Source organism: Gobius niger, assembly GCF_951799975.1.
Source record: "Gobius niger genome assembly, chromosome: 1".
Classification (NCBI taxonomy): Eukaryota; Metazoa; Chordata; class Actinopteri; order Gobiiformes; family Gobiidae; genus Gobius; species Gobius niger.
The window spans coordinates 51339419-51363046 of NC_136852.1; the positions used below are offsets into that span (position 1 = coordinate 51339419).

General features: G+C 42.4%; 1 protein-coding gene across 11 annotated transcripts in view; it reads right to left on the reverse strand.

Annotated features, from left to right (window-relative positions):
* fbrsl1 (fibrosin-like 1) overlaps positions 1-23628 on the reverse strand; it is a 334971-nt gene that overhangs the window by 203377 nt on the left and 107966 nt on the right. For 10 of the 11 annotated variants that reach the window (XM_079566905.1, XM_079566911.1, XM_079566909.1 and 7 more), the window contains exon 2: positions 21355-21585. In XM_079566905.1, coding sequence (XP_079423031.1) covers positions 21355-21585 — 231 coding nt within the window. The remainder of the gene's footprint in view (positions 1-21354; positions 21586-23628) is intronic. The other variant, XM_079566904.1, reaches the window with a different exon arrangement.

Consider the following 23628-nt stretch of genomic DNA (forward strand, 5'->3'; position numbering starts at 1 on the left):
ACTAAATCATGCAGTATAGAACATTTCTCCTGTGAACTCCTCATATAACAAAAAGTAAGTACATTTTACTTTTCTTACTGAGCACTGCTAGTCTAGTGCACAGTCTGCTCTCGGTGTTCTCTTCCTGGCAGTGCAGAGTAGAGGTGCAGCAGGTGAATATGGAAATGATGGGGGGATATGGGAAGGCTAATTGTCTGAAGGACCGGCCCGGTCCGACCTTGGCAGGGTGAGAAGTCAGGGGTTTTGTTCCTCGCGGGGCACTGCGCTGTCGGGGTAATTGTGCCACGATCTTGACCTTGCATTGCTTAAACTCGCCCTGCGCTCTGCCCCTCTTCTACTTTATCTCTCCGTGAAGCAGCAGAAGGTAGAGACAGGAGCTGCTCTCTGCTCTAATGATGTCAGCTCCCCAGAGAGAGTGTTTGTCCGTTGAATCTCAACCACCACGAGCAAGACTGCAGGACAGGGGAGGAGGCCACTAAACAGGACGACAAGAACCAAGACGAGTTCCAGGACTGAGGAAAGTAGAAATTATCAAGTGCTAAATGTACTTGCCCACAATGTTCCTAAGTGTTTTGGAACCAGGATCTTACATAACGTAAAGAGAAACTCCAAGCTTTAGAGGTTTGAAGAACTATGACATAATCCACCTCCTTAGATAATATTGTAGAGGCATTGTTTGTTTGTTGTCCTCCTCATACTGGCACTTGAAAGCATCCCATTGTAACAGAAAACATGTAAGTTTGATGTTTGATCGCCAATGTCTGCAATGTTTCGTGACTCTAAAGAGAATAGGCATCTGAATAAGTGCGGGGTACAGTGAAACAATGCTTCTGTGGCATAGTGTCCAGAGACAGCAGTAGAATTCAGGAACATTACATAGTTCAATATATTGCACGTGTCAAGGTCAAAGCCCTTTGAGGAGCATGAATTCCTGAGCATGTCAAAAAAACATTTCTGTGCAGAGTTATGGATTTTTAACTAAATAACCACTTTGCTCACTCCAGCCACTAGGGGGCAGCTTCAATTTAAAAACAAGGAAAGAATTCCACAAATGTCCAGCAGAGGGCATTGACATAAGAAGAGTTCAGTATATGAACAGCATATTATAGCCATGTGATAAATGGTCAGTCTGCCCCAGGGCGGCTGTGGCTAAAATAGTACTTACTGCCATCGAGTGTGGAGTGAATGAATAATAACTTTATGTAGCACTTTGAGAAACATGTGACACAATAAGTGTAAGCTGTTGTTATTTATGAGGTTACAGTCCTTTACAATATATGCGGCTTGCGACCCGCCGTGGGGGCTTAATTTCGGCCCTCGACCCAAATGAGTTCGACACCCCTGACATATTGATAAATGCAACATTGGTATAGAAAAAAAGGAACAGTTTTAATATTACACATGAGTGAAACAGAAAACAAGTAGCCTACTGGTTAAATAATAAACAAACCAAAGGATGTATGGACACCTCTGTGACGTCTGCAGCGGTGTGACTGATTGGCCCTGGGCTCTGGTGAACATGTTTAATCTGGGATTGTGTTTAATTCAAATGTCTGCGATTCCACCAAGGCCTTTATCTGCGCACACCACATTTGGCCTTAAATCAATACAAAAGCGATGTTGGAGGGAGGATAGACTGAGAGCAGGCCACATACTGATTCTGCCTGACATTTACCTGCTCTGTCCTCTGTCAACAATGAGCTCGGTCTGAAAACCTAACCCTGGATGTATGTCGCGGGGCAAACACTCCGTCAGACTTAACTGAGCTTAAGGCGGTATGAACTGCACACAAGCCACGGCTGATAAGTTTTTACAACACCATAAAGCTATTTTTGCATTGCAAAGATTCTTAACTTTATTGCCATTTAAGTGGCAATCAAAGGTCTAACTTGTCACATTATAGTTATCTGGACATCTAAAGTCCGAAAGACCATGGAAAATAATGTATAGAAATGACAGGTCTAGGAGCATGTTTCATGTCCATCTCCTGCATTCAGACGGGTATACAGCTTTCTCAGCTGTGGAATATGCACAAAGTTTGAAGCCACACATGTATTCTACTCTGATTGGGCACTCAAACCCCTTTACACCAAAGGACACAGGTAAAGTTTGCTGCATAAAGACAGAATAACAAGAATTTACAGTAACAGGAATCAAATCCCCAAACTCGAGGTTAATGGGACAATTTACGACCAATACGATACTTATTTTTGTTGGAGATTGTGGGGAGATGGAGCCAATAATATCTGAGCAACTATGGGCTATAGGCGTATTGCGCTCCTGACAAGGAACAATTACTTGCCAGTCTGACGTGCAGACAGACTCTTTTCATGTCACAATCAAGAAAGATAATTGTGGTTCATAAATAGACTAATCTTGCTGTAACGCTATTGAGCAAAACAATTGTACAAAACTAGCTTCTAGTGATGCATAAATCCAATCACTGTTGTTGACATGGAAGACATTTTAGTCTTGAGGTTCACATCTATCCGCTGTTCTATTTGCAGGATCTTGCTACTTAGTAACACGCAATACAGGGTTGTTTTATAGACGATGCTGCTGTGAGCACTGAGCAGACAGCGCATGGACCGAAGTTCATTAGTCAGGGCCTCTGTCCACACAAGAAATCAGAAGCTACTCCAGCCAATGTGAAATAAATCTAAAGAGAAACTTTTACAGGTCAGACCAAGTTAGTCACTGTGTTTCAACAACAATTTATTTCTCTTTGTGGGCAGATGTCTGGATTGGCGGAGCTGATTTGGCTCAGATCCCACACAGCAGCGGCAGCAGCAGCAGCAGCAGCAGAGTGCTAAATGGAAAAGCAAGGCCGGTCTTGTTACACTGTATTTTCTCTTATAAAAACTCATGAAACGTTTCTAACAAGAAGAGACTGACATGACTCATGTGCCAACTTTTACTTGTTCAACTCAAGCAACATGCACCCTCTCACCTCTTTAAATGGATTTTAACAGATTTAATCTAAAGTTAACGTCGAATGTTTTATACAATAGTGAATTTACATTTTGTTTCTTATTGCAATATAATAAATAATAAAGGAAAATAAGTCGCCCAGTGATTCTCAAATGATGCACAGTAGCTTTGGGACACACCTTCAACATATTGTGAGAGAAAAGGTCATTCAATCATTTCTGTTTATAGTAAAAAAGATGTGGTTTGACTCTGGTACAGTTGAACGTGATATGAATTTCCTCACAGGGTTGTGTTGTTCTTGGCATTGATCCTATGCCTTGACTACCAACGCAATTTATCCATATGCAGTTTTGAATATGGATTAAAATAAAAAACGACTTGATCCACTGAAAATAGACCCGTGACCTTAGAGCTGATGCATTAAAAAAACAAAACAGCTTGTGATATACTGAGCACGGAGAACCAAGCTTTACGCAGAAAGCTAACAAAACACGGTAGCCTGTTATTAAGTAAGTTCTGCTCAGCTGGGTCAAAAGAGAGCACGATACGACACTCTAATTCTTAATGCCGATTGAGTCAACCACGCTTGCACTCGTGTCTTAACCTTTTGGGTTATAAGCTGCAAACCACGACCTATTTCCACTTCCTGTACTCGTTTGTTTTTTCACCGACAAAATCACACCTGCAAAAACAAAAAAAGCTTTCCTACACGCTGCCTACAGAGATTGTTGTTGATATTTTCTATCATTCGTTGGTGATGTCTAATAAATAAACACATTTGGCCGAACTGGTTGAATACTTAATCTCTGGTTACTCATATACAGCTGCTTTGACTTTCCAGAACAAAGACGCCGGAATTTGCTCAGTCATAATAAAACACAATCTCTTCCTCATTTGTTAGGCTGAAAGACGAGATGGTTATTTCAACTGCCCCTGTTTGCATAACCAACTAAAATATTTGCCGTCGCCTGATAAGAAGTTTCAATCAGCGTCCTCTTTGTTGGGAAACTCCAACCAGGCATTAGGGCCAAAATAGCACATGACATGCACGACCAGTCACTTTCTGGTATTCAGGCAAAACCGATTAGATGCACTTGGAGAGCTTTTGTTACTTCATTGACCCCCTGTGGTCGGAGATGGTATTTTCTTTAATGGTTAACGGACAGCGATATACACAGAAGACAAGTCAGCAACAAATTTGCTATGAAAAAAGGCACATTTTTATGCTCATTCCGTTTCTGACTTTCACCGACCTCGAATTTTGCAGCACCAACGCTACTTATTCCTACATATCATCTACACTTTATCATTTATGTACACATTCAAGGTTCTATCAACGTATTCCCAAAGTCCCAAAATGAACCAAATCATTTCATCTGCCTTCTTTTCCAGTCCTATACCGTCTCTCTCTAGCCCATACAGATTCCTCAAACTTTCACTTCAAAAGCAAATATATAAACTTGACAAACAGCCAAATCCCACGGCAGGCATCTGGAAAATATCGACGCAACTGAAAAGGGCTGTAAAGTGGTAGCAACAGTCCGAGCGCGTATATATACGGCACATGGTGGAGCCTGGAGCCCAGCAGGGAGCAGAGGGATGAGGTGAGAGGTGCAGAGAGCAGAGCATGTGTTGAAAGAAATCAGTGGTACCAGAGGAGACAGGCCTGGTACATTATGTCCCGTCACTTAGCTTTCAGCCCCGGTATTTGAGCAGGATTTATGTCCACAGCACAGACGTCCCCCAGTGAGGTAGGGCTGCATTAAGTCTATCATGTTAAATCATCTGTATCCAAACACAGTTGGTTGGGTTGGTTGCATTCTATTAAATACATATTCTTCATTCATTTCTTATAGCTTCCGATGGGGTCCAAGCACACCCTGGGAGTGTTCCATATAGGATTTTGAGACGGACATATCACTGTATGTCATGTGATTATTCTTTGTTATTCTGGCAAGCACATTAAAACGACTTCCACTGTCAGTAACACACTGCATGGTTGCACCTGTCTGATGGACAAAACTGATGGACAACCACTGTAAAATTCACATCTTTTGATTTAATGTCAGTGTACCTTTATACATAACATATATTATGCATGGACATAATAAAACCCTGCATCAGAATAAGGTTAAAGATGTGGTATGTCCTCCATCAGAGCATGTAACAGATGATCACTCCTCATGGGGTGCTGGCTGTAGATATGGTCTATCTTTTGAAATGACTGATGGCTGGAGCATGCAGGTGTCAAGTGGGACTTTGGTAAATGGCAGCACGAGGCAAGGTCGACTCTCCATTTGTCTGCCACTGCGATGGCCAAGGGTCAGTGCGTATGGAGCTATAGCTCTGTGACTGCCTGACAACCTCCTGCGGCCCTGCGCCGTCCAGCCCTCCATCTTGTGTCACTGTGGGGATGTCTGGAACTGGCCTGGTGCGAGGCAAAGTGCCCTTCCCTCCCCTTCGCTGCCTCTCAGCACCTCCCGGAAGCATCCATCACGCCGTTCCCCAGTGGGGCGTGGGTAACAGATCGACTTTCCTCCGGAGCGCTAATCAATCCGACTCTCGCTGCCTCTCCCTGGGAACATTTATGGCCTGCCATAAAGCAGGCCTTTGGGGCATTACGGCACCCAGTAATCCTGCTAAGTGAGCAATATTTCCCATCTCTGGGGCTGCAGTTAGACGGGCCACGACCATAAATAGCAGAGTTAATCTGTGGCCATGACTTCTTGGCCAACCCTCAGTGGTTGCAACCTGACAGGGGCAGCGTGGGAGCCACCCTCTGGCCAAGGTAAAACAATTGTGTGATGGAGGGATGAGCAGCCCTTACAGTGGAGGAGATGGCGGGCAGCTCCTGCGATGTGCTGGCTCTCATCTGAGGTCACGGTCAGTCATATTTATTAGGGTCCAGTTGGAGCAGTGATGTTATGGGTCATTACTAAGTCAAGTTCATGAAGAGACACAAACAAACTTTTCAACCTTACTTTACTCTGTCCAAACTCATTTCACTGAATGAGGATCAAACTGTCAGGCCTTCCTGACTTATGCTGACTTATATACAAATTTATAAGGTGGAAGTCAAAGACCTCATGGCACCACCAACTGGTTCAAAATGGCACAAAAGGAAAGCAGTAAAGTTAAGAGTCTGACTGTATTGAAGCAGATTTTCACTCAAGGTCAGCTGGTTTTCCTCAAAGAGAGCCACTTCTGGGCTTTATGCCCTCCTGGGTTAAAACAGATATATCGATGCTACAGCATCTCTTCAGAACATCTAAAACACACAGTTTCCTCCCACTACACCACCGGGAATTCTCTATAGTTGTTGAACAGAGTAGACAAAAGAAGCCTAAGGTGGAGTGTTGCCAGAGGGCTTCAACAACCACTTTCCCTTCACCAATAACTACTGATGCTTGGGCTGATCCCATTTGATTTTATTTTATTCCAACCATCATGCATCAAAATGCCTCCCCAAGGAACCTTGGCTTTGAGCGGAGGCCGGCATCTTGTTTTTGCTGAAGGCCAAGTCTTTCCATCACACCATGAGAGCAGAAGTCAAGGTCTTCAACCCAGCGCCCTCAGCAGCTCGACTCAGCCGCCAGCCCCCTAGGCTGTATGCTTGTCAGTCAAAGAAAGAAAGCTCGCTGACTTTTTTAGTTTTCGGTTCAGGTCAGAAACCTAACATTGTTTTCCTCTCGGAGCCTTGGAGAAACATGACAGGTGTCCATGGAAACAACCATTGTGCAGATGTTTCCGATTCTTTGAAGATTTCACAGAATTCTTTAACCTAAGGTCGGACTTTCACATTTGGTAACACTCCAGAAGGGCTTGGGTCATGCCCAGGCAATAATAAAATTAAGGCAGTCATCAGAATTTATTATATTCATTATGTATAGATTACATTCAGTGTAGTTTATACAAATACAAATGTAGTCTACAATGCTCCACTATAGAATAAGAATGAACTTTTACACATGTCACATATGAACTTCCAACTAAATGAATCCTAGTTTGTAAGTGTAAAACTTTACTGCTCCACTCTGAATCTTTAATACTTACTCCAGACTCATAATGCCTCTTCACTGATATACTGTGAAACATCTACTTTATGCATTATCGTCAAATTCATATGAAATGGCCCACTGCAGATGGCTGCTCTCACACCATTCTCTTCAATAAAGCACCTTAACTAATGAGAATAGATCCACAGTGCTGCCCTGTTGTCGGCACAGAAGATTGGACAGTTCCTCTGCAGAGATGTTATGAGCATGAGGTCCAATATCCCTAACCTTGCCATCCACTTCTCACCTGCGAGCCGGGCTTTTAACTCCCTTGCAGCGAAGAGAGAAAGGATCAGCATTAACTTTACCGAAGAGGCTTTGACACCGAGAGGGAACAGAGAAAAGGTCGAAGGGTTCGTACACTCGGTCCCGACAGTGCCGCTCATAAAAACCTTTGCTTTATCTCTCCCAACAATCAGTCTAATTATGTTCATTGAAGGAGTCCAATTAATCCGCTATTGTCAGCCGGTGGCTAAGTGTTTCTCTAGCCCTCGCACTGCCTCACTCTGACACAATTAACACCAGCTAGATTTATTTAGTGCCACTTGCCTAAGCCTCTGACTCCCTTCAATTATTCCTAATCAATTCCACCAGGAGGTAGCGGAGGAGCGGGGCACTAGAGGGGTCAATGCCTTTTGTCGACAGGGCGGTGATAAACTCATTTGTGCCAAGCGAAGGCAAAAGAAAAAAAAAGTCTGTGTCAGAGTCATGTGACGTCCGCTGCGCAGTGGTACTTATTGATCTCAACAAAAATAGAAACTTGTAGAGCTGCAGCACAATATATAGCCAAATAGTTGCTTCTTCAATGTTAGAAGATGCAGTATCCACCACTGTAATATTGTTATCGCAAAATTCAAGACAGTAATCTTTTTTTCCCCTCTGATTGTGTAGACCAAGACATTTGATTGGATATTTAGCTTCAGTATACTATTTAGAGTACTGACAGTTTCATCAACATCTACATCAACAAATCAGTGCTAAAAAGAAATGTGGGTGGGAGTCCCTTGGTTGACTTCTTCCAAGCGAGTATCCTGTGCAGTTGGACATAAGACTTTGTGAGAATGGACAGAGTGAAGCCAAAGCCCACTGACTGGAATAACCATGTTACAAACCCGCTGTAAAACGGCACTAATATTTAATGCCTCACTGTCAGGACTGAAGGGCACTGTCAGACAGAGGCAGTGTGCAGCCACATGTGACTTCCTCTATGGCCCACAGCACCAGCAGAAAGAATCTCTGCATAGTCTGTGTTTGCTGCATGTTTAATGTGATTGATGGGCAGTTTTGCTTTGACTCGGTGTATGTTTTTGTTCACAAACACAGGAGTGCATAGAGTAGGAAAACGACTACTATATTTCCTCATAGCTTTCAAATATGAAGAGCAGCTCAGAACAAAGAGTAGAATTAATGAAGCAAGCTAGCTTTGTGTAAACAGCAAGGCCAGGATGAATGAGTGAAATGTCTGAGAGTAAACTGTTTCATGGCTCTTCTGACCCTTGTGCCCTGAGGTTAGATGAGTTTGCAACCAGCGTGTATGGCCAGAGACGATTATATAGAGAGCAAAAGAACACTTTGTGAAGAAGCGAAATGTCTTCAGCCCAAACAAACAGTCGTTGACTCTGGAAACTTGTATTATGATCGTGAACTCCTGGACAAGTTTTCCACAAAGTAATATGGTAACACTTTATTTTACACAATCCCTCGATACACTGTACCTGCCATATTTAGGACAATGTAATGTGCTATGTAACTATGTGTAGTTACTTTACATATACTATGGAATAATATGTATTTGTAGTTTGGAGGGACATAGTGTAATATATACGGGGTCTTATTATATTATGGGTAATAAGGGTTATTACCTAAACCCTGAGGATTAAAGTTCATGAACCTTTGGAGGTTCATAATGTCTTATTTCATTATGAACCTCATAATGTAATAAGGTCCATTGTTACAATATGAGCCTCCAAAGTACTGATACATGTTATTCCATTGTGTATACTACACACTACTGCAATGACAAATAAAGCACTTACTTACTTATTACAGATTGTTACACAGCAGATTACACTGTACTAAATGTTGTACAATGTAACAAGCTGTTGTTAAAATAAAGTGTAACCTGTAAAGTCCTACTGTGATTAAGAAGCTCTTTATAATAGGAAGAAATTAAGCAAACAATAGCTTTTAAATCAACTTTCAGAACGACCCCTTAAAGCACACAGAAAGCCTCATGGGTAGTTCATCAAATCCTTATCATATCCATCATTCCCTGTCAACAAACCACGGCTTACCAACCTAAGGTACAGCCAAAGGCAAGTTTGCACTAATCCATGGGCGATACAGATGATGGGCACTGCTTGCATTGATAACATCACATCTTGAAGCCTTCGAGGCAAGAACAGGTATCAGATCATGTCACTGTAGCCCTTAGCGACATGTACAAACAACTATCATAAGCAAACATGTCATAGATATAGCCGATGGTTCTCAGGTTTTTCCTAATCCTAACTTAAATGAGAACCACTGACATAGTCTATTCAGATGCGGGACAGACGGTCAACACACTAGCAACTGTGAATATAATGAAAATCAATGTCACAGACTATGTCCATTGGGAACGTGTGGTATAGTTGCCAGCAAATGCGATGTCTATACGCCCATTGTTGATCTAGCAGTTAAAAGAGGCCCACCTTTTGACCCCTGCGTCTGGCTGTAGCAATTCTCCGGTGGAGCAGATTACTTTCATGGCCGCCGCACATTAAACAGAGCTCCCTGCGACGCCGTGCTCCAATTGCAGATACCTTGGGACGCCTTCCACTTAAAACAAGCAATGGGAGCGCATTAACATTTCAAGGTATTATGTCAAACGAAGGGGGAAATTGCTGCTGAATATTTCATGCTCGCAGCAGCAGTAGCGGGAGGTGTGGATGTCCCTCGGTGGCTGGAGGTCGGGGATGGCAGTTTGCAGAGAATCGGAGAAGACGGGACCTCCGGGAGGCGACCTGGCCAGTTAAATGGAGTCTGGTGCGCGCGCGTGTGAATCTGAGAGGACCCCGCTTTGAAGAGCAATTACTGTATGCTACAACTAGTGGTTCATTAATTACACGGAGGGCGGCTAGGCTAATGTAGCTCCGTGACCCCTGCATAAGGTACTGGCAGCTCAGTGCACCGCTCACATATGATCAAATCACAATTGCAAGAGCGCGCCGCTAATTGCAATGTTGTCATGTCTGTGGTTCGGTGTCAAAGCACACAAGTGACATTTGGCCCCGATTATGACATATGAGTGATAATTAATCCACTACGCATCAAATAGATGAGTTACTAAGACAAGCAGCCAATGAGCTATAGCCTAATTCAGAAGTGCGTTGTGCCATTCTTAAGTTTGGATAAACAAAAACTGTATCCTGTTTGCATAAGAGTTTGCATACCCTTTCAAATCAATACGCAAATCACTGCACTTGCAATGGCAACCCCAGAAGGGAAAGTCCAAAATAAAGTTAAGCATGTTGAATGTGGTAAATGAGCCTCTTGAAACTATTTAATGTTTTACAAAATGTACGCTATTTCTACTTTAAAGGCACACTGCGTAACATTTTGGACAATACTGTTGCCAGCAATACAAAGCATGCTCCTAATGCCCAGCTAGACGCAGAAAGTGCTAGTTTTGCAGTTGGTAACCAAAGACTGGATTTGGATGAGGACCTAACTTATTTAAATCTGCTATTTGGCAACATCTCCATGGAGACGAGCTGTAGACGTCCCCACTCCCAGTAAAGTCAGGTTTGTTTTTTTCTTTTTTTTTCTTTTGTATGTTTCAACAATTAACATATCAGTACATCTTTGCGTTGTGTGTTTTTGTGAGGTTCAGTGATTTTTATTTTGTTTTTTTCACTGCAGAGAGTCTGTACTAGCCATGAAGGACCCAAGTTTCATTTTCTAAGTAAGCAAACAGCTAGCTTATTAGCTGAAGACATTCGAGACCAACACTGAAAAGGCACCAAGAGCCACCTACACATGCAGCACAGTGGAGGCGTCACAGGAAACAAAAAAGGGACAAACGAGGAGGTATCCGGGCAAAATTCGCAGGTAAACCACTCAAGTTTTCTATCCTACTACTTCCCAGAACATGATGAAAGACTGTCGTGGAGTGGAGGGAGCTGTGCAGGAGGAAGTGGAAGGAGGAGGTGAGCAGTGCAGGACACCATGCTCTGAAACAGGGGCAAACCCAGGAGGCGCTGCACCGTTTTAGAGGATCACCGAAGGCAGTACTCCGGTTTCCCCTACCTCAGGACTAACCCAACACCTGAACGCAATTTCGTTGTACAATTTATACAATGACAAATAAAGCACTTACTTACTTACAATCAGTAATACAATAAATGCCTGTATTTTGCTGTGTTTATTGGGTGAAATGTGAGGCTTTTAATGTCACCCACTGGCAGTAGAGCCTGAAGAGTGCTTATGGAAGCTCTTAGTCATCCAGGAGTGTTCCATAGAGGCTTTCAAAGTTGTCATCTGGACTGGGTTGTTTAAGTTGACGAAGTTTCACCTCTCTACACCCGAGACTTATTCACGCACATATGTTCAATCCTATTCATATGCCTCATCAGTGCACAGTCCTTTATTTCCGAAAACACATTTCACCTGCATACACCAGAGATTTCTATCGACAAACAACACTCCACATTCCCCCTCGGGACCTGCTCTCCCTCACACACTCCGGGGTCAACCACAAGAACCACCTCCATCTGCCTCCTCCTGGGACCACTAAAGGGGCGTGTCAGTCCGCAGTCTGCCACTTCAGCCCTCTCGCCTCGGGGTGTACATGTTCTATTATGCAAAAGCAATCATTCTTATCCCCCCGCCTGCCCCATTCTTTGTTTTGCAAATGGCCTCACCCACATCATTTTTTACATACACACTCCAACCGCTGAGCTCAGGGGACTGGGCCGGGGAAGTAATTGTGGCTTTTGTGCATTGCGTACCCCCTCAACTCTTTTTTTTTTTTTCTTTTTTTTTTTTTTAACCTCAGAGGAGCCGCGCCCCCTTGTCAGCTGTCATCATATAACTGCCTCCAGACCCAGGGGCCTAATGACAGGATCTATAGTACATGAAAACACTATTATAGCTCTTGCAGCAATTGCTACTGTGTGAATGGTCTTTAAAAGAGGCGCAAAGAAGCCAAACAAATGCCCGGCGGTTTCAAGACTTGCACAAGAATGTCTAGAACTAAAGTACTTTTTTTTTTTTTTTTTTTGTATTATGCCACATACGTGCAGAATGACTCATGAAGAATACAGCAAATCAAATACAGAGCTTGAGATTGTGACATAAAAACGGCTACTATTTTGGAAAATTTGCGGTACACTCCATAATAATAAGCTTATGTGGGATTTGTAAAATGTAAATTACTGGAGTTATTGTTCACATAAAAGCATTTGGACATTGCAGTGTGTTTAGCAGTAGTAGAGACCCATTAGTTGTTCCACAGCTTTGCTCTCAACATTTCTTGAACTGTTTAAATTTGAGCTAACATTAATCTGTGGTCAGTGTTTGCTTGTACCTCGTAACATGTCAGATTTCAACTCCATTTAGGCCAGTGGTTCTAAGCAGTTGCTACATCTTTCAAAAGCCTATGTCAATCACAGTGTTTTCATTCACTAAGCATTTAACTGAGCCTTGTTTTACTATGACTAAACCCCAATTTGAAAATTAGATGTAGCTGAATACTTTTTGAGATAGCAATACAATAGAGACTGTGTTAAGATTTCATAATGATACGGGATTTACAATAATGGATTCTCATGCCATCACGTGTTATATGTATTTAATCAAGTTGCTCCACTGCTGTTTTGTGAATTTTTCAAATAAAAATTGCTCTGGATAATGTGACCAAATATATTTTAGATATTTCAAATTAGCACACAGCTGTACAGTATGTGCTTGTGTGCAATTAACATATTCACATATCATTAGCTAATGGTGTAATGGCTTTAATGGGACATACAAAATGCTTGTAATGGAGGAGGGTCAGGGTTAGGGGTACGCAGTGGTGTAGGCAGACAATTAAGCTAGACTTCCAGCAGATTCGGAGGTACATTTGACCTTGAGGAGCAACATTCGCTGTTATTTTAATGAGCTATTATAACCTCCAAATCCCCCCCGCAACGTACTGTATGCTGTAAAAGGCACACCTCAAACTCAGCATTGTTTCATTATCCTTGACAATGTTGTTTTCCCGGCTATATTTTTGCGGCAACATTAAGCATCCATTACAAGGCGCTGCAGGAAAAAATGTTGATGGGCTCCACACAAAAAAAAAACATCCATCGCCTGGGCTAAGCTATGCACGCCCTGCTGCCATGCTTTACATTTGGCAGTCAAAATGGCAGAGGAAGGAGGGAGAGGCGAGACCTGACTCACTCTTTCAAATGGGAACAGTGACCCCCAATGGACGATGTGATGCAACCCGACAAAAGGGTTAAACGCGCAACACATTTCCACGAGCAAACGCTGCTGGTGCAATGGCTTCGACATACAGCAGATGTCAGTGTTGGATCGGAGCAGAAACACGAGGGGGACTGTGGATGTGCCTGGATCAGATCTGCAACTGTGGCAAAACTCATCTATTTACTCCATTGCAGTGACACTGTGTCCAATGACCAAGTTCATTCTCATAGACCAGGAGAAACACTGTGCTTCTTTATGTACAAATGAATTGAATGAGGCCAAATATGGAACACCTCATAACAATATTCTCAAGAGCAAATGAAGGCTAACTACTGAAATAACAATAATAAAAAGAAATAACCACGAAGGGCATACAAGAGTAGGAGAATAGTGATTGTCATTCTTGTGCATTCATTCATTTTGGGAAAAGAATCGACATATTGGAAACAGTGGGGTGTCTAAAAGAAAAGGATTTAAACCATCACTGTTTCTAAGCACATTTTATACATTAAAAAAAAAAAAATATATATATATATATATTTAATTGCAATTTGACTTTGACAACGTTTGCAATGAGATGTGCACTCCAATAATGAAGATTCAGTTGCATTTCAGAGCGTTACAAAGTTTTACACATGAATGCCCATTGCCCAAGGACACAGAATAATTTGCTGTTGGCAAAGGTTTGCAGTCTATGCCATTTGCAACCAATCGAGTTACAATTTCATTTCAATTGTAACAAATGGTTCAGCCCTAGTCCTAAATAACACAATACAGTACAGTCGAGAACACACCAAGGGAATTGTTGAGTTACTCTAAGCCTCACCTGTAGCTTCCCCATTGTTTAGCCTGTCAAAACAAAGGCACATTGGAACAATAGGCCTTAACATGATGCCCTATTTTCTCCTCTCAGGGCAGCCACCCACTTCTATTCTCCTCTCCTAACAGCAGATCCCTACCGCCTTAGAGCGCTCTCTGTGATGTGGCAGCAGCCAGTCAGCAGGATGGCAGCCTCGGGACACAACAGGGAGCATGGCAGTGCAGAGTTACACTTGTGCTTTCAAGGCAGAGATTAGCAGGGACACTATACACAAGTTCTCAGAACTCTCCTCTGCTATGATAGGGGGAAACCTGACTTCAAAAAAGACCAAGTGTAATTATTACAGCTGAATATTATGAAAATGAAAGTTACACTATTGAACACAAAGGTTATTCTTTGTTGGAGTGACAAGTGACTCAGTCATTCCATCTAATCCTGGAAAGTAGCCAGCTCTTGATTAATGTGAATGATGCAACTAAAGGCATGTTGACACACTAAATGGTAGAAGTAAAAAAAAATTGCTTTCAAATTTTGATTTGCTACTTTGATTTGCAGAAGTTTCCCCACTCACAAGATGCTTTCTTAACCCATTCATTAGCAAACTGGATTACACTGGATAACTTTCCCAAGGGAGAAGTTAGTCATGCCATTTACCCTGTTGTTTACTGTGAAGTACTAAAACCTTTTTAACATTTTTGCTCTGAAACTCAGTTAGACAACTGAGAGCTCACCGTTTGCCATAATCAATAATGCATCTATGTGCATTACATTGAATACCTTTAACTGTTGACCTCACTTGACTTAGTTCTGTGTGTGACATGCTCTTCGTTCAGCAGACATTGCATCATAACCTCAAACGGCTTTCAGATTTCCTAGTGCACACATTTCCGAGTTGCCTCTAAGCCCTCACTGTTTTGCACATCACAATAACAGCATAAATCATAACAAGGTGTAATAAAGCGCTGCTCCCTGCTGTCTGCTTGGGTTAAACATCTTCAAAGGGCCAATATATCTGCAGCTATAGCTACTCCTGCACAAGCAGACGCAAAATTTACACAATCGTCTGGGCGGTCCCACTTCAACACATTGCACAGAGATAATAGGCAGTAATAATTAGTCAATCAATCTTGTTGGAGCCACTTCACAAACATGACCTCACTTGTTACACTGTTTCATAGCTCTGACTAGTTTGTCCAATGCAACTCATGACCCGAAATGCTTCTAATAACCAGCATACTTTTGAAATATCTAGCATGACTTTAGATCCCTGCAAATGGAAAGCTCCCAGGTCTAATTGTCCCCAGAGAAGGGTCCCCTGCAGTAGCTCAGTGACTGCAGCTTGTTAAAAGTGATGGGATATGTGTGTGTAGAGCCAGCAAACCAGGCCAAGCACCTTACATGGCCCGGCATTAATCACTGCGCACTGTCCCATGCAATATTCACCTGGTTAAGCACACCCGGCCACAGAGGTTGTGCGGGATTGGCCGTTCTTTGTCATTCCTTTTATTTCCTGGTCTATTTTTGGTTGTGGCGTGTCTGGCTTCCCCTGCAGATCTCAGGGGGAGAGGACAGCTGCAGGAGCCTGATGAAGTGAAGGGGTGATGGATCGAGAAGGCGGCCGCGATGGGGCTTCCGGCTTTGTCTTTTTGGAACATAATCACAGAGCTTCCGTCTATGAATTTCGAACAGCTCACACTTAGCTCTAATCAATTACATGGGAGAAAATAAATAAATAAAGTCGTGATGCATCGGGAGCGTCTCATCTTGAACACTGGTGCACCCTCAGTTTCATTTGTTTTGGGACCAATACCATTTTACTCCTTCATTCTGAGTATAGCCTCTTTTGCTACTCAGAATGAAAAAGCATTGCTAAACTCTTTGAGATTTGTAACACTTCTAAACTCTGCAAACTGAACTATACTGTTGTAGTTTTATATAGATTAAAACAAGACTAGCCGCAGGGGCCTATCAGCAAAAATCCTGTGCAAGTCCTGAGAAAGTCAGATATGTGTTTAACCTCTTAACCCCTGCCTTAAAGCTGCATTATGCAACTTTGTATGTGGAAAAAAAAAGTAGATATTTGTCTGTATTTGACCTTGTAGTGATCCAGACTGTGTATGAGGGGTCAGCATGGCAATTTCACTTTCCTTTGCAGTGGTCTTTACAATGCTCCAGGATCAATTTGAAAGCTAAGACCTACAAAACAGATCTGCTTTTTCCTCGCATTGTCGTCACATTTTCAGCGTATTTTTGGGGCTGATTTGTTGTGTTTTTGACATTTTTTTGACACCTGTTTTGCTGCAGTTTTGTCTCATTTTTTGATTCATTTTTGGCGTTTTTGTTGTGTTTTTGCTTCTTTTTCATCATTTTTTGCCGCCTGTTTTGTTGCATTTATGTCGCTCTTTTGCTGCTTCTTTTGCTGCATTTTCATCCTACGCGCCTCGCTTTGTCGCTATGTTTTGACGCATTTTTCAAGAAGCTTTTAGATTTGGCTAAAGGGGCTACATACAAGTTGGTCATTTTATACTCACTAGTGCCACCTCAGGTCTTAAGCGTAACTGCAGGTTCTATATTAAGCTTGTGCATGACGGCACTTCGGACCTGAAATAACACCTTTTTAAGTGACAGTGCAGGATTTTAGAGGCAGTTGTGGTGAATAGATCATTGCTGGAACATGTAGGGGGAGGAAAATACATAATTTTGACATTTTTAAACTCTGTATAGTCCCTTTAAAGTCGAACTGGAGAAAACATGCCTGGTTACTGCGGGGGTGAAGAGGTTAAAGGCATTACAATAACAGCCATTACTGAGGGCAAACCATTCACTCCAGTCTCCCAGGTGTCTTTTTTTAGTGCGCAGCTTATCTTCAACGCGGTAATGACAATTATCTCCTGTACTATTACTCATACATGTCATGTTACAAGCCGCTAACTAATTAAACTGTCAAGGTCTATTCCAAGTAATGCTCCGCTGCACTGCTCACATACAACATGTTACAGACACCTCCGCAGCCCGCCTTGTTATCCACTCATCTCATCATGTGCTTTGTTAAATAGCACGGCTAACCTGGCTAATAGCGGTAAAGGCCTTTCCCGTCATGTTCCCCACTTAAATAAGCCTTTCCACCCCATAATTACATCAAGGATTCTTCGTTTTAGGCTGATCTCATTTCAGGTAAAACACTGGATAGAGTTTCAGAGACTTGCTCAAGCACAACGCGGTGAACAGGGAGTAGAGCAAAAGGTGTGAATCTCAGGAGAATAAGTGTAAAGGTATGGATTTATAATGAAGAGAGTGGGAAGAAGCTTTTAAACACTATATGATATAGATCAAGATGTACCGGGAGTCATTACGTGTATAAGAATGTGTGCAAGGAGTTTGTGTGGAAAATCGATAATGTTTCATATCATTTCATGGATGAAGAGAACGCTAGTAAAAGCAACAATACTTCAAAATATTACTTAAGTTGGTTGACGTCCCTCAACAGATGCGTGAAAATACTCATTCATGATCACGTTCAAGTCAGCTCTTTTGTCACAAGAAACAGGAACAAATTGTGTCACTTTCAAACTTTCTGTGCAAATAACAATGAGTTGAATGTAATATAAAGAGTAGGGTTACAAAATTCCAAGAATTTTCAACGTTGGGAATTTCCTATGGGAATTTGTGAGAATCAACGGGAATAAACAGGGAATTAATTAACATGACTGAAGGCTGTTTCTTTACAAACAGATAGGTATACACTGAAATAAGAAATAAAACAACATTTTTACCATGTCTGACACCAGGGTTTGAAGAGGGCAGTGTTTTAGGCTGTGGCTGATACAAAGAAGAGCTTTTGGAAAAGGAACAATAAAGGGACTCCATGTTTGTGTTTAGATGCACTCGAGAATCAGAATACATTTCCTGGTTTTGTCTGGTTCATGTAAACAAAGAATCCTGGTTTCAGCTTCCTGGATAAGCCAATATCCAGGTTACTAGAAACCAGGATATTCTCACTGGGATATTCCCACAGTTTCCAGGATACAGTATCATGTAAACACAGTATCCTGGTTCTTCATTATTACTGACGTGCTGAGCATGTGCAAACTTTTTTGTTCTTTTTCACCAAGTGTTTACAGTATTAGAAATATGATTTTTCTTTTAGAGTATGTGCAGGTTGTTCTATAAGTTAGGTCTGTTCTCTACACTCGACACTCTTGTATGGGTCAGGGTGTGACATCATCTAATGCACATTTTATGGTTAAAAAAAAAGTTAATTCTCATAATTTCCAAGTTTGAAGATCTTAGCTTTTCAGCCTATTTGCAACCCTAATAAAGTGCAATATCTAAAATGTAAATGCATAATTTGGGAGTGGGGGGAACTGTGTAACCTTTAGGGAGCTACAGAGGATGTGAGCTTCCATTGCTACCTGTTTTAGCACCAACCAATACACTTCTTGAGTAATAGTAGTTGGGTTCGATATGGTGACCCCTAATAAAAGAGGAAGCAGCCGTATGACAAGGCAGAAGCTGAGTTGCAGTCTTTGAATCCGGTCCAAAGAGCTTGAGAAAATCTATACAGAAATTACGACTGTACAGACCAAGTATATAGCTATAACAAATCCATGCTAGCTCCGTTGTTTAACCAGAATGCCCTGGGTGGAGGTGATTCACCCCGGTCTCACTCACTGAAATGGTCTGAAAACAGGGGGAGCCAGAGGAGGTGCAGTCTGCTCTGAGCTGGGCCTGTCCCGAGCCAAGCTGCTGCCGCTCAGGGTCGCTGCTCCCCTGATAACAAGCTCCACAGCGTTATCAGTCATCCTCATCGCCCCTGCAGCCCCCCACTGCCTCTCTGCTCACAGCCAGAGGTGCTCCTGCTGCATCTATCTCCCGCTGCCCCTGAACTCTGCTCCGGTGCACTGTTAATGCCCCAGCTAATCTGATCTGTCTCCGGCTGGCTTACTGCTTATAAACACACCTAGATATGAGGCTCAGGAAGTAATCCAGAGGCAGCAACAGTACAGTAGGGCGACGAGGGGCATTGACTGTGTCCATGGGTCTGCAGGGGATAGGGTTAGCATAACCAGGTGAAGAGATAAGTTTTCCATGGCATTATTAGAGGGAAGAGTCTGTGGCGTACAGATTAAAGTACACCTCTAAGGGACAGGTTGCGGCGATGCTTGTGCAGAGTTTGGCGGGGCTGGATTACTGTACATGTCATGACCCAACTGCAAGCAGAAGGTCAAATCTATGAAACCCAAGCAGAAAAGCAGCTTTCTTTTCAAGAAACCTCGCCCACAATCTGCAACATGTTCATGGTTTCTTGTATGGTTTAACATGTTTCACCTGAAGTTAAAAACATCTGGTAAAACATGTGAAAGTATAAAACAAATCAGGCTACGTTATGCTATGTATTTGGATGGGAGGCAGACTGGGTGAGTAAGCCTCCTCTCTGCGTGTGTGTAGCAGTAATGGTCCTGACAGCTGTGTGACTGAGCAGAAAGGGGGGACCTGACAAGCCATCTAATTGGATCAACTGCTGCCCCCACAGCCCTCTGTGGTGAATTCAGCTCTGAACCCTGCTCCTCTGCGCCTCCTGCACCCCAGGGTGCCACCAGGAGACCCACGCATCACCTCGGGCACTGATCATTGTGCGTGACATACATTAGGGACAGTTCCTGTGACGCTTGTCAAAGCTACGATCACAAATAGATCAAATGCTTTGTTAAGTTTAAATGTGTGTTGCAGCGTCTTTACAACAAAATCCCATCTGCTGAAATGGTAAAGCACAAATCTGTTTCCCTCTCACAATAACAACAAACGAGCAGCGTTTGTTACTTCAAAGCTTTCCTGTTTGCCGCATGGTAGTAAACATCACTATGTATGACGTATTGTTGCACTAACATGCAGCAGAAATAGCTGTGAATACCAAACAAGCTCATGATGGTGTCCATTGGCAGTCGTACCAAGGACATTCTCCATGGCAGATAACACCATAAAGAGCTGCTCTTCAAACTGCAGTCCATCTGGAAGCAGCATGGCAATCCATCTATCACAGAGGGCACGATAGCATCACAGAGAGAGCAGAGAGGCGTCTGAGCCTGTAGCCTGCTTTTCTCAGTCAGACCAAGTCTAACACTCAATACAACCACAAATAGTCCAACACACTATTGTACTATTGCAGACAATGGGCAGCGGGAGAAGGAACATTATATTGCTCATGCACTGAGGCAAATATTCTTTCCTTTTTATACTGCAACAATGACAATGACAAATGTTGGGGAAAAGCGAATCGAGGTACAACTCAGTAAAACTTTGCATTCATCAGGTTTTATATGAACTGAGCACTTGTGCTCACCATAAAGCAATCATCTGATCCGTAAATGTAGATCTTCCTCAGTAATTGCTGCAGATCAGACTCACACACCGGATAAGAGCATGAGCTAAATACATAATTTCCAACTGTCTCTTAGCAAACTAAATATCACAGCCAAAGTCATTTTATAGCATGTTAACTTCCTGAGGAAATCTTATCTAAGAGAGATATTTTAGTCTGAGAAGGAGGCCTCTGGGCTACACAGCCTCATTATTTAGTTTGGCTTCCTGACTACATTTCCCCTTTATCCTCAGCAGCACCATGGTGGATCTTGGCCACAGACAGAAGCATAAAAACATCCGCCCATTTAAACAAACTGTTAACACTCAGATGGCCTATCTCAGTGGAGCAGACTCGCCGTCTGTGGCTCTGCACTGTTTGAAGCCAAGGGTATTGGTCCTCTAGCTGTATAAACAAACTTTGTCCATTTTGCTCTCAAAACATCAAGAGCTCAGCAAAGCCACCAGTGTGTGCATTAGGAGATTCATAGCAGCAACAGTCCACTTATCCAGTTGTGGCAAGGGTTATACATTCTCGAACCATTCAGGTTTTTAATTGCATGATAAGTTACTACTGTAATACCACCTGTAGGAACAAAGCTCTACGACACATGTAGAGCATATGAAGGTGATTTCACAGCACAGCAACAGCATGGCATGTGCTTTATTATTATGTTGTATAGAGGAGAAGATATCCAGTGTTTCCCGCAGACTATTAGAGACAATTGCACTGACCATTTTGTTCTTCTTGGAGTAGGTCTTCTTGAGCAGCCTCTCGTTCATGCGCTCCTGCTCTCTCTGAGCGTGGTGCAGAAAGCCGTTCTCCAGAGGGTCCATCACCACGGGAACCACATTCTCCTCTTCCTCCACAGCCGCCTCCTCTCCCTCCTTCAGCTGACGCTTAACCGCTTTCTTCTCCTTCCATCGCTCCTTTTTCTCCTGGCTCTTCACGACGCCCATCTTCTTCTGGCAAAACAAGAAAATGTGCAAGTTAGTAATCGAGTTTGAGCTCGGATGTCATGAATTGAGCGTTACATAGAAATCCCTCATGTGCAAGCATTGTCTATGGACATACTGTTCATTGCTATCATTACAAGAACATAAACATAAATAAGTAGACAAAACAGCTGTTTGTTGAACACACAGAACACACAGCAGTGGTTCTCAACCTGGGGATACGGACTCCCATGGGGGTCGTGAGAACTTCAGGCATAACTTCAGACCATATGGAAGGCATATTTTCTATGTCATTTGAATGCTGTTGTTGTCCTGGGGATTGTGACAACAAAAGATTGAGAAAAGAGGGTTTGGACTTGACATACTACAGCTTTTGGCCAAAAATGTCACCTGCACTTTCTTTTAAACTAAAAAAAGGAGGTAAAAAATAATAATGTTCTGGATTTAACACACATATGGTACAAAGATTACAATTTTAGTTATGAATCAAAAGGAAAATAAACTAAATAGTTCTACACACTTGGTTTACAACGCCTTGGTTTCTTGAGGTGTATTTATGCATACATAGCCTTTTCTTTTAGCTGTTGTGTAGTTTAAATGATGAAGTAATTCATCACAATCTGATGGGTAACAGTTTAGGGAGCAAGGGATGCAGGAAAAACATTCACAGGACACGTAAAAAGTTAAATCACTAATTGGATCGCACCATTTGAGCAAGAATCGCCGCAATGGCCACTGAACCAAAGAGTTCATGTCAAGCTCAGCAGAAAATAATCCTCTCTCAATATAATGTGGGATATTCTCACTAAACACATTCAAAAATGGGACCATCTGGGACCAGCCTAAACATCTACTAAAAGCTCTGTAACACCTTTTACGCAGGTGGTTATTTGATATTTGCTTTTATTGCAATACATAACAGAGACATGCAACTTCAAAAAGCCTTAAATAATTGTATCTCAAGGCAAAGTAACCTGTGGCTACTGCACTTCATAAACAGCGAAAAAGGCAGCTCTCATACCCAACGACACTGTAACTAATCAATGTCAGGCTTACAAGAGGGATTTGCCGCCTTTATTCTTTCAAAACTGTCTTTTAAAAAACCTTAAAACAATTGCACTTCAGTGACACCGCGCCTGTGAAGAACAACATTTAAAGCTACCTCCGAGCAACAACAGAGCGCAGGCGCATCTCCGAGGATTGACAGGATGGCAGGAGATGAATGGAGGAGCGAGAGGAGGATGGTGCGCCACAGCTGGCAAACAGTCAGGCATGCAGCCCTTTCACTGTTGGCTTATACAAAGACAACAAACACTCCGACAGCGAGCGGCACCCGGGCTCGCTCTCCAAAGTCATCTTTAATCCTGTCAGCCGCAGAACAATGCCTTACTGGAGCCCATAATCACTTTATAGCTCACATATAATGAGCTTACGATATGAAGTGCTGCTTTTAACGCGCACTGCGGAAAAACACACAGTCGCTACAGTGAGTTTGCGCTTCATCTTTTTACTGTATTCCTATGCAGGAGTTTGACAATGGAAATGATGCAAATATTTATATATTCTCAAAAACACTGGCTGAGGGCTGCATAATCAATCACGCCTGAATTGAAATGTCACATTTTCAATGGTTTCATTTTGTTTGCCTTAACAGAGCACATTTTCTCCAGTTCTGCTTTACCCAAATATAAAAGCTTCTCAACAGGAGCTTACAGCCTATGGGCGTCATCGCTATATTGTTGCATTTTTGTCACGTTTTTGTAATGTCTTTTCATCACGTTTTCCATCTCTTTTTTTTGTCTTGTTTTTTCGTCTCGTTTTGTCATCGCGTTTTTTGTCTCATTTTTTCGTCACGTTTTTGTCTCATTTTTTCATCACATGTTTTTGTCACGTTTTTCATCTCGTTTTTTCATCACGCTTTTGTCGTTTTTTTGTAGTATTTCTGTAGCTTTTTGTCGCATTTTTGCCGCTTTTTGCTGCATTTTTTGTAGCTCTGTCATTGCCTTTTTGTCGCTTTTTTGTTTCTTTTATGTCACAATTTAGTTGCATTTT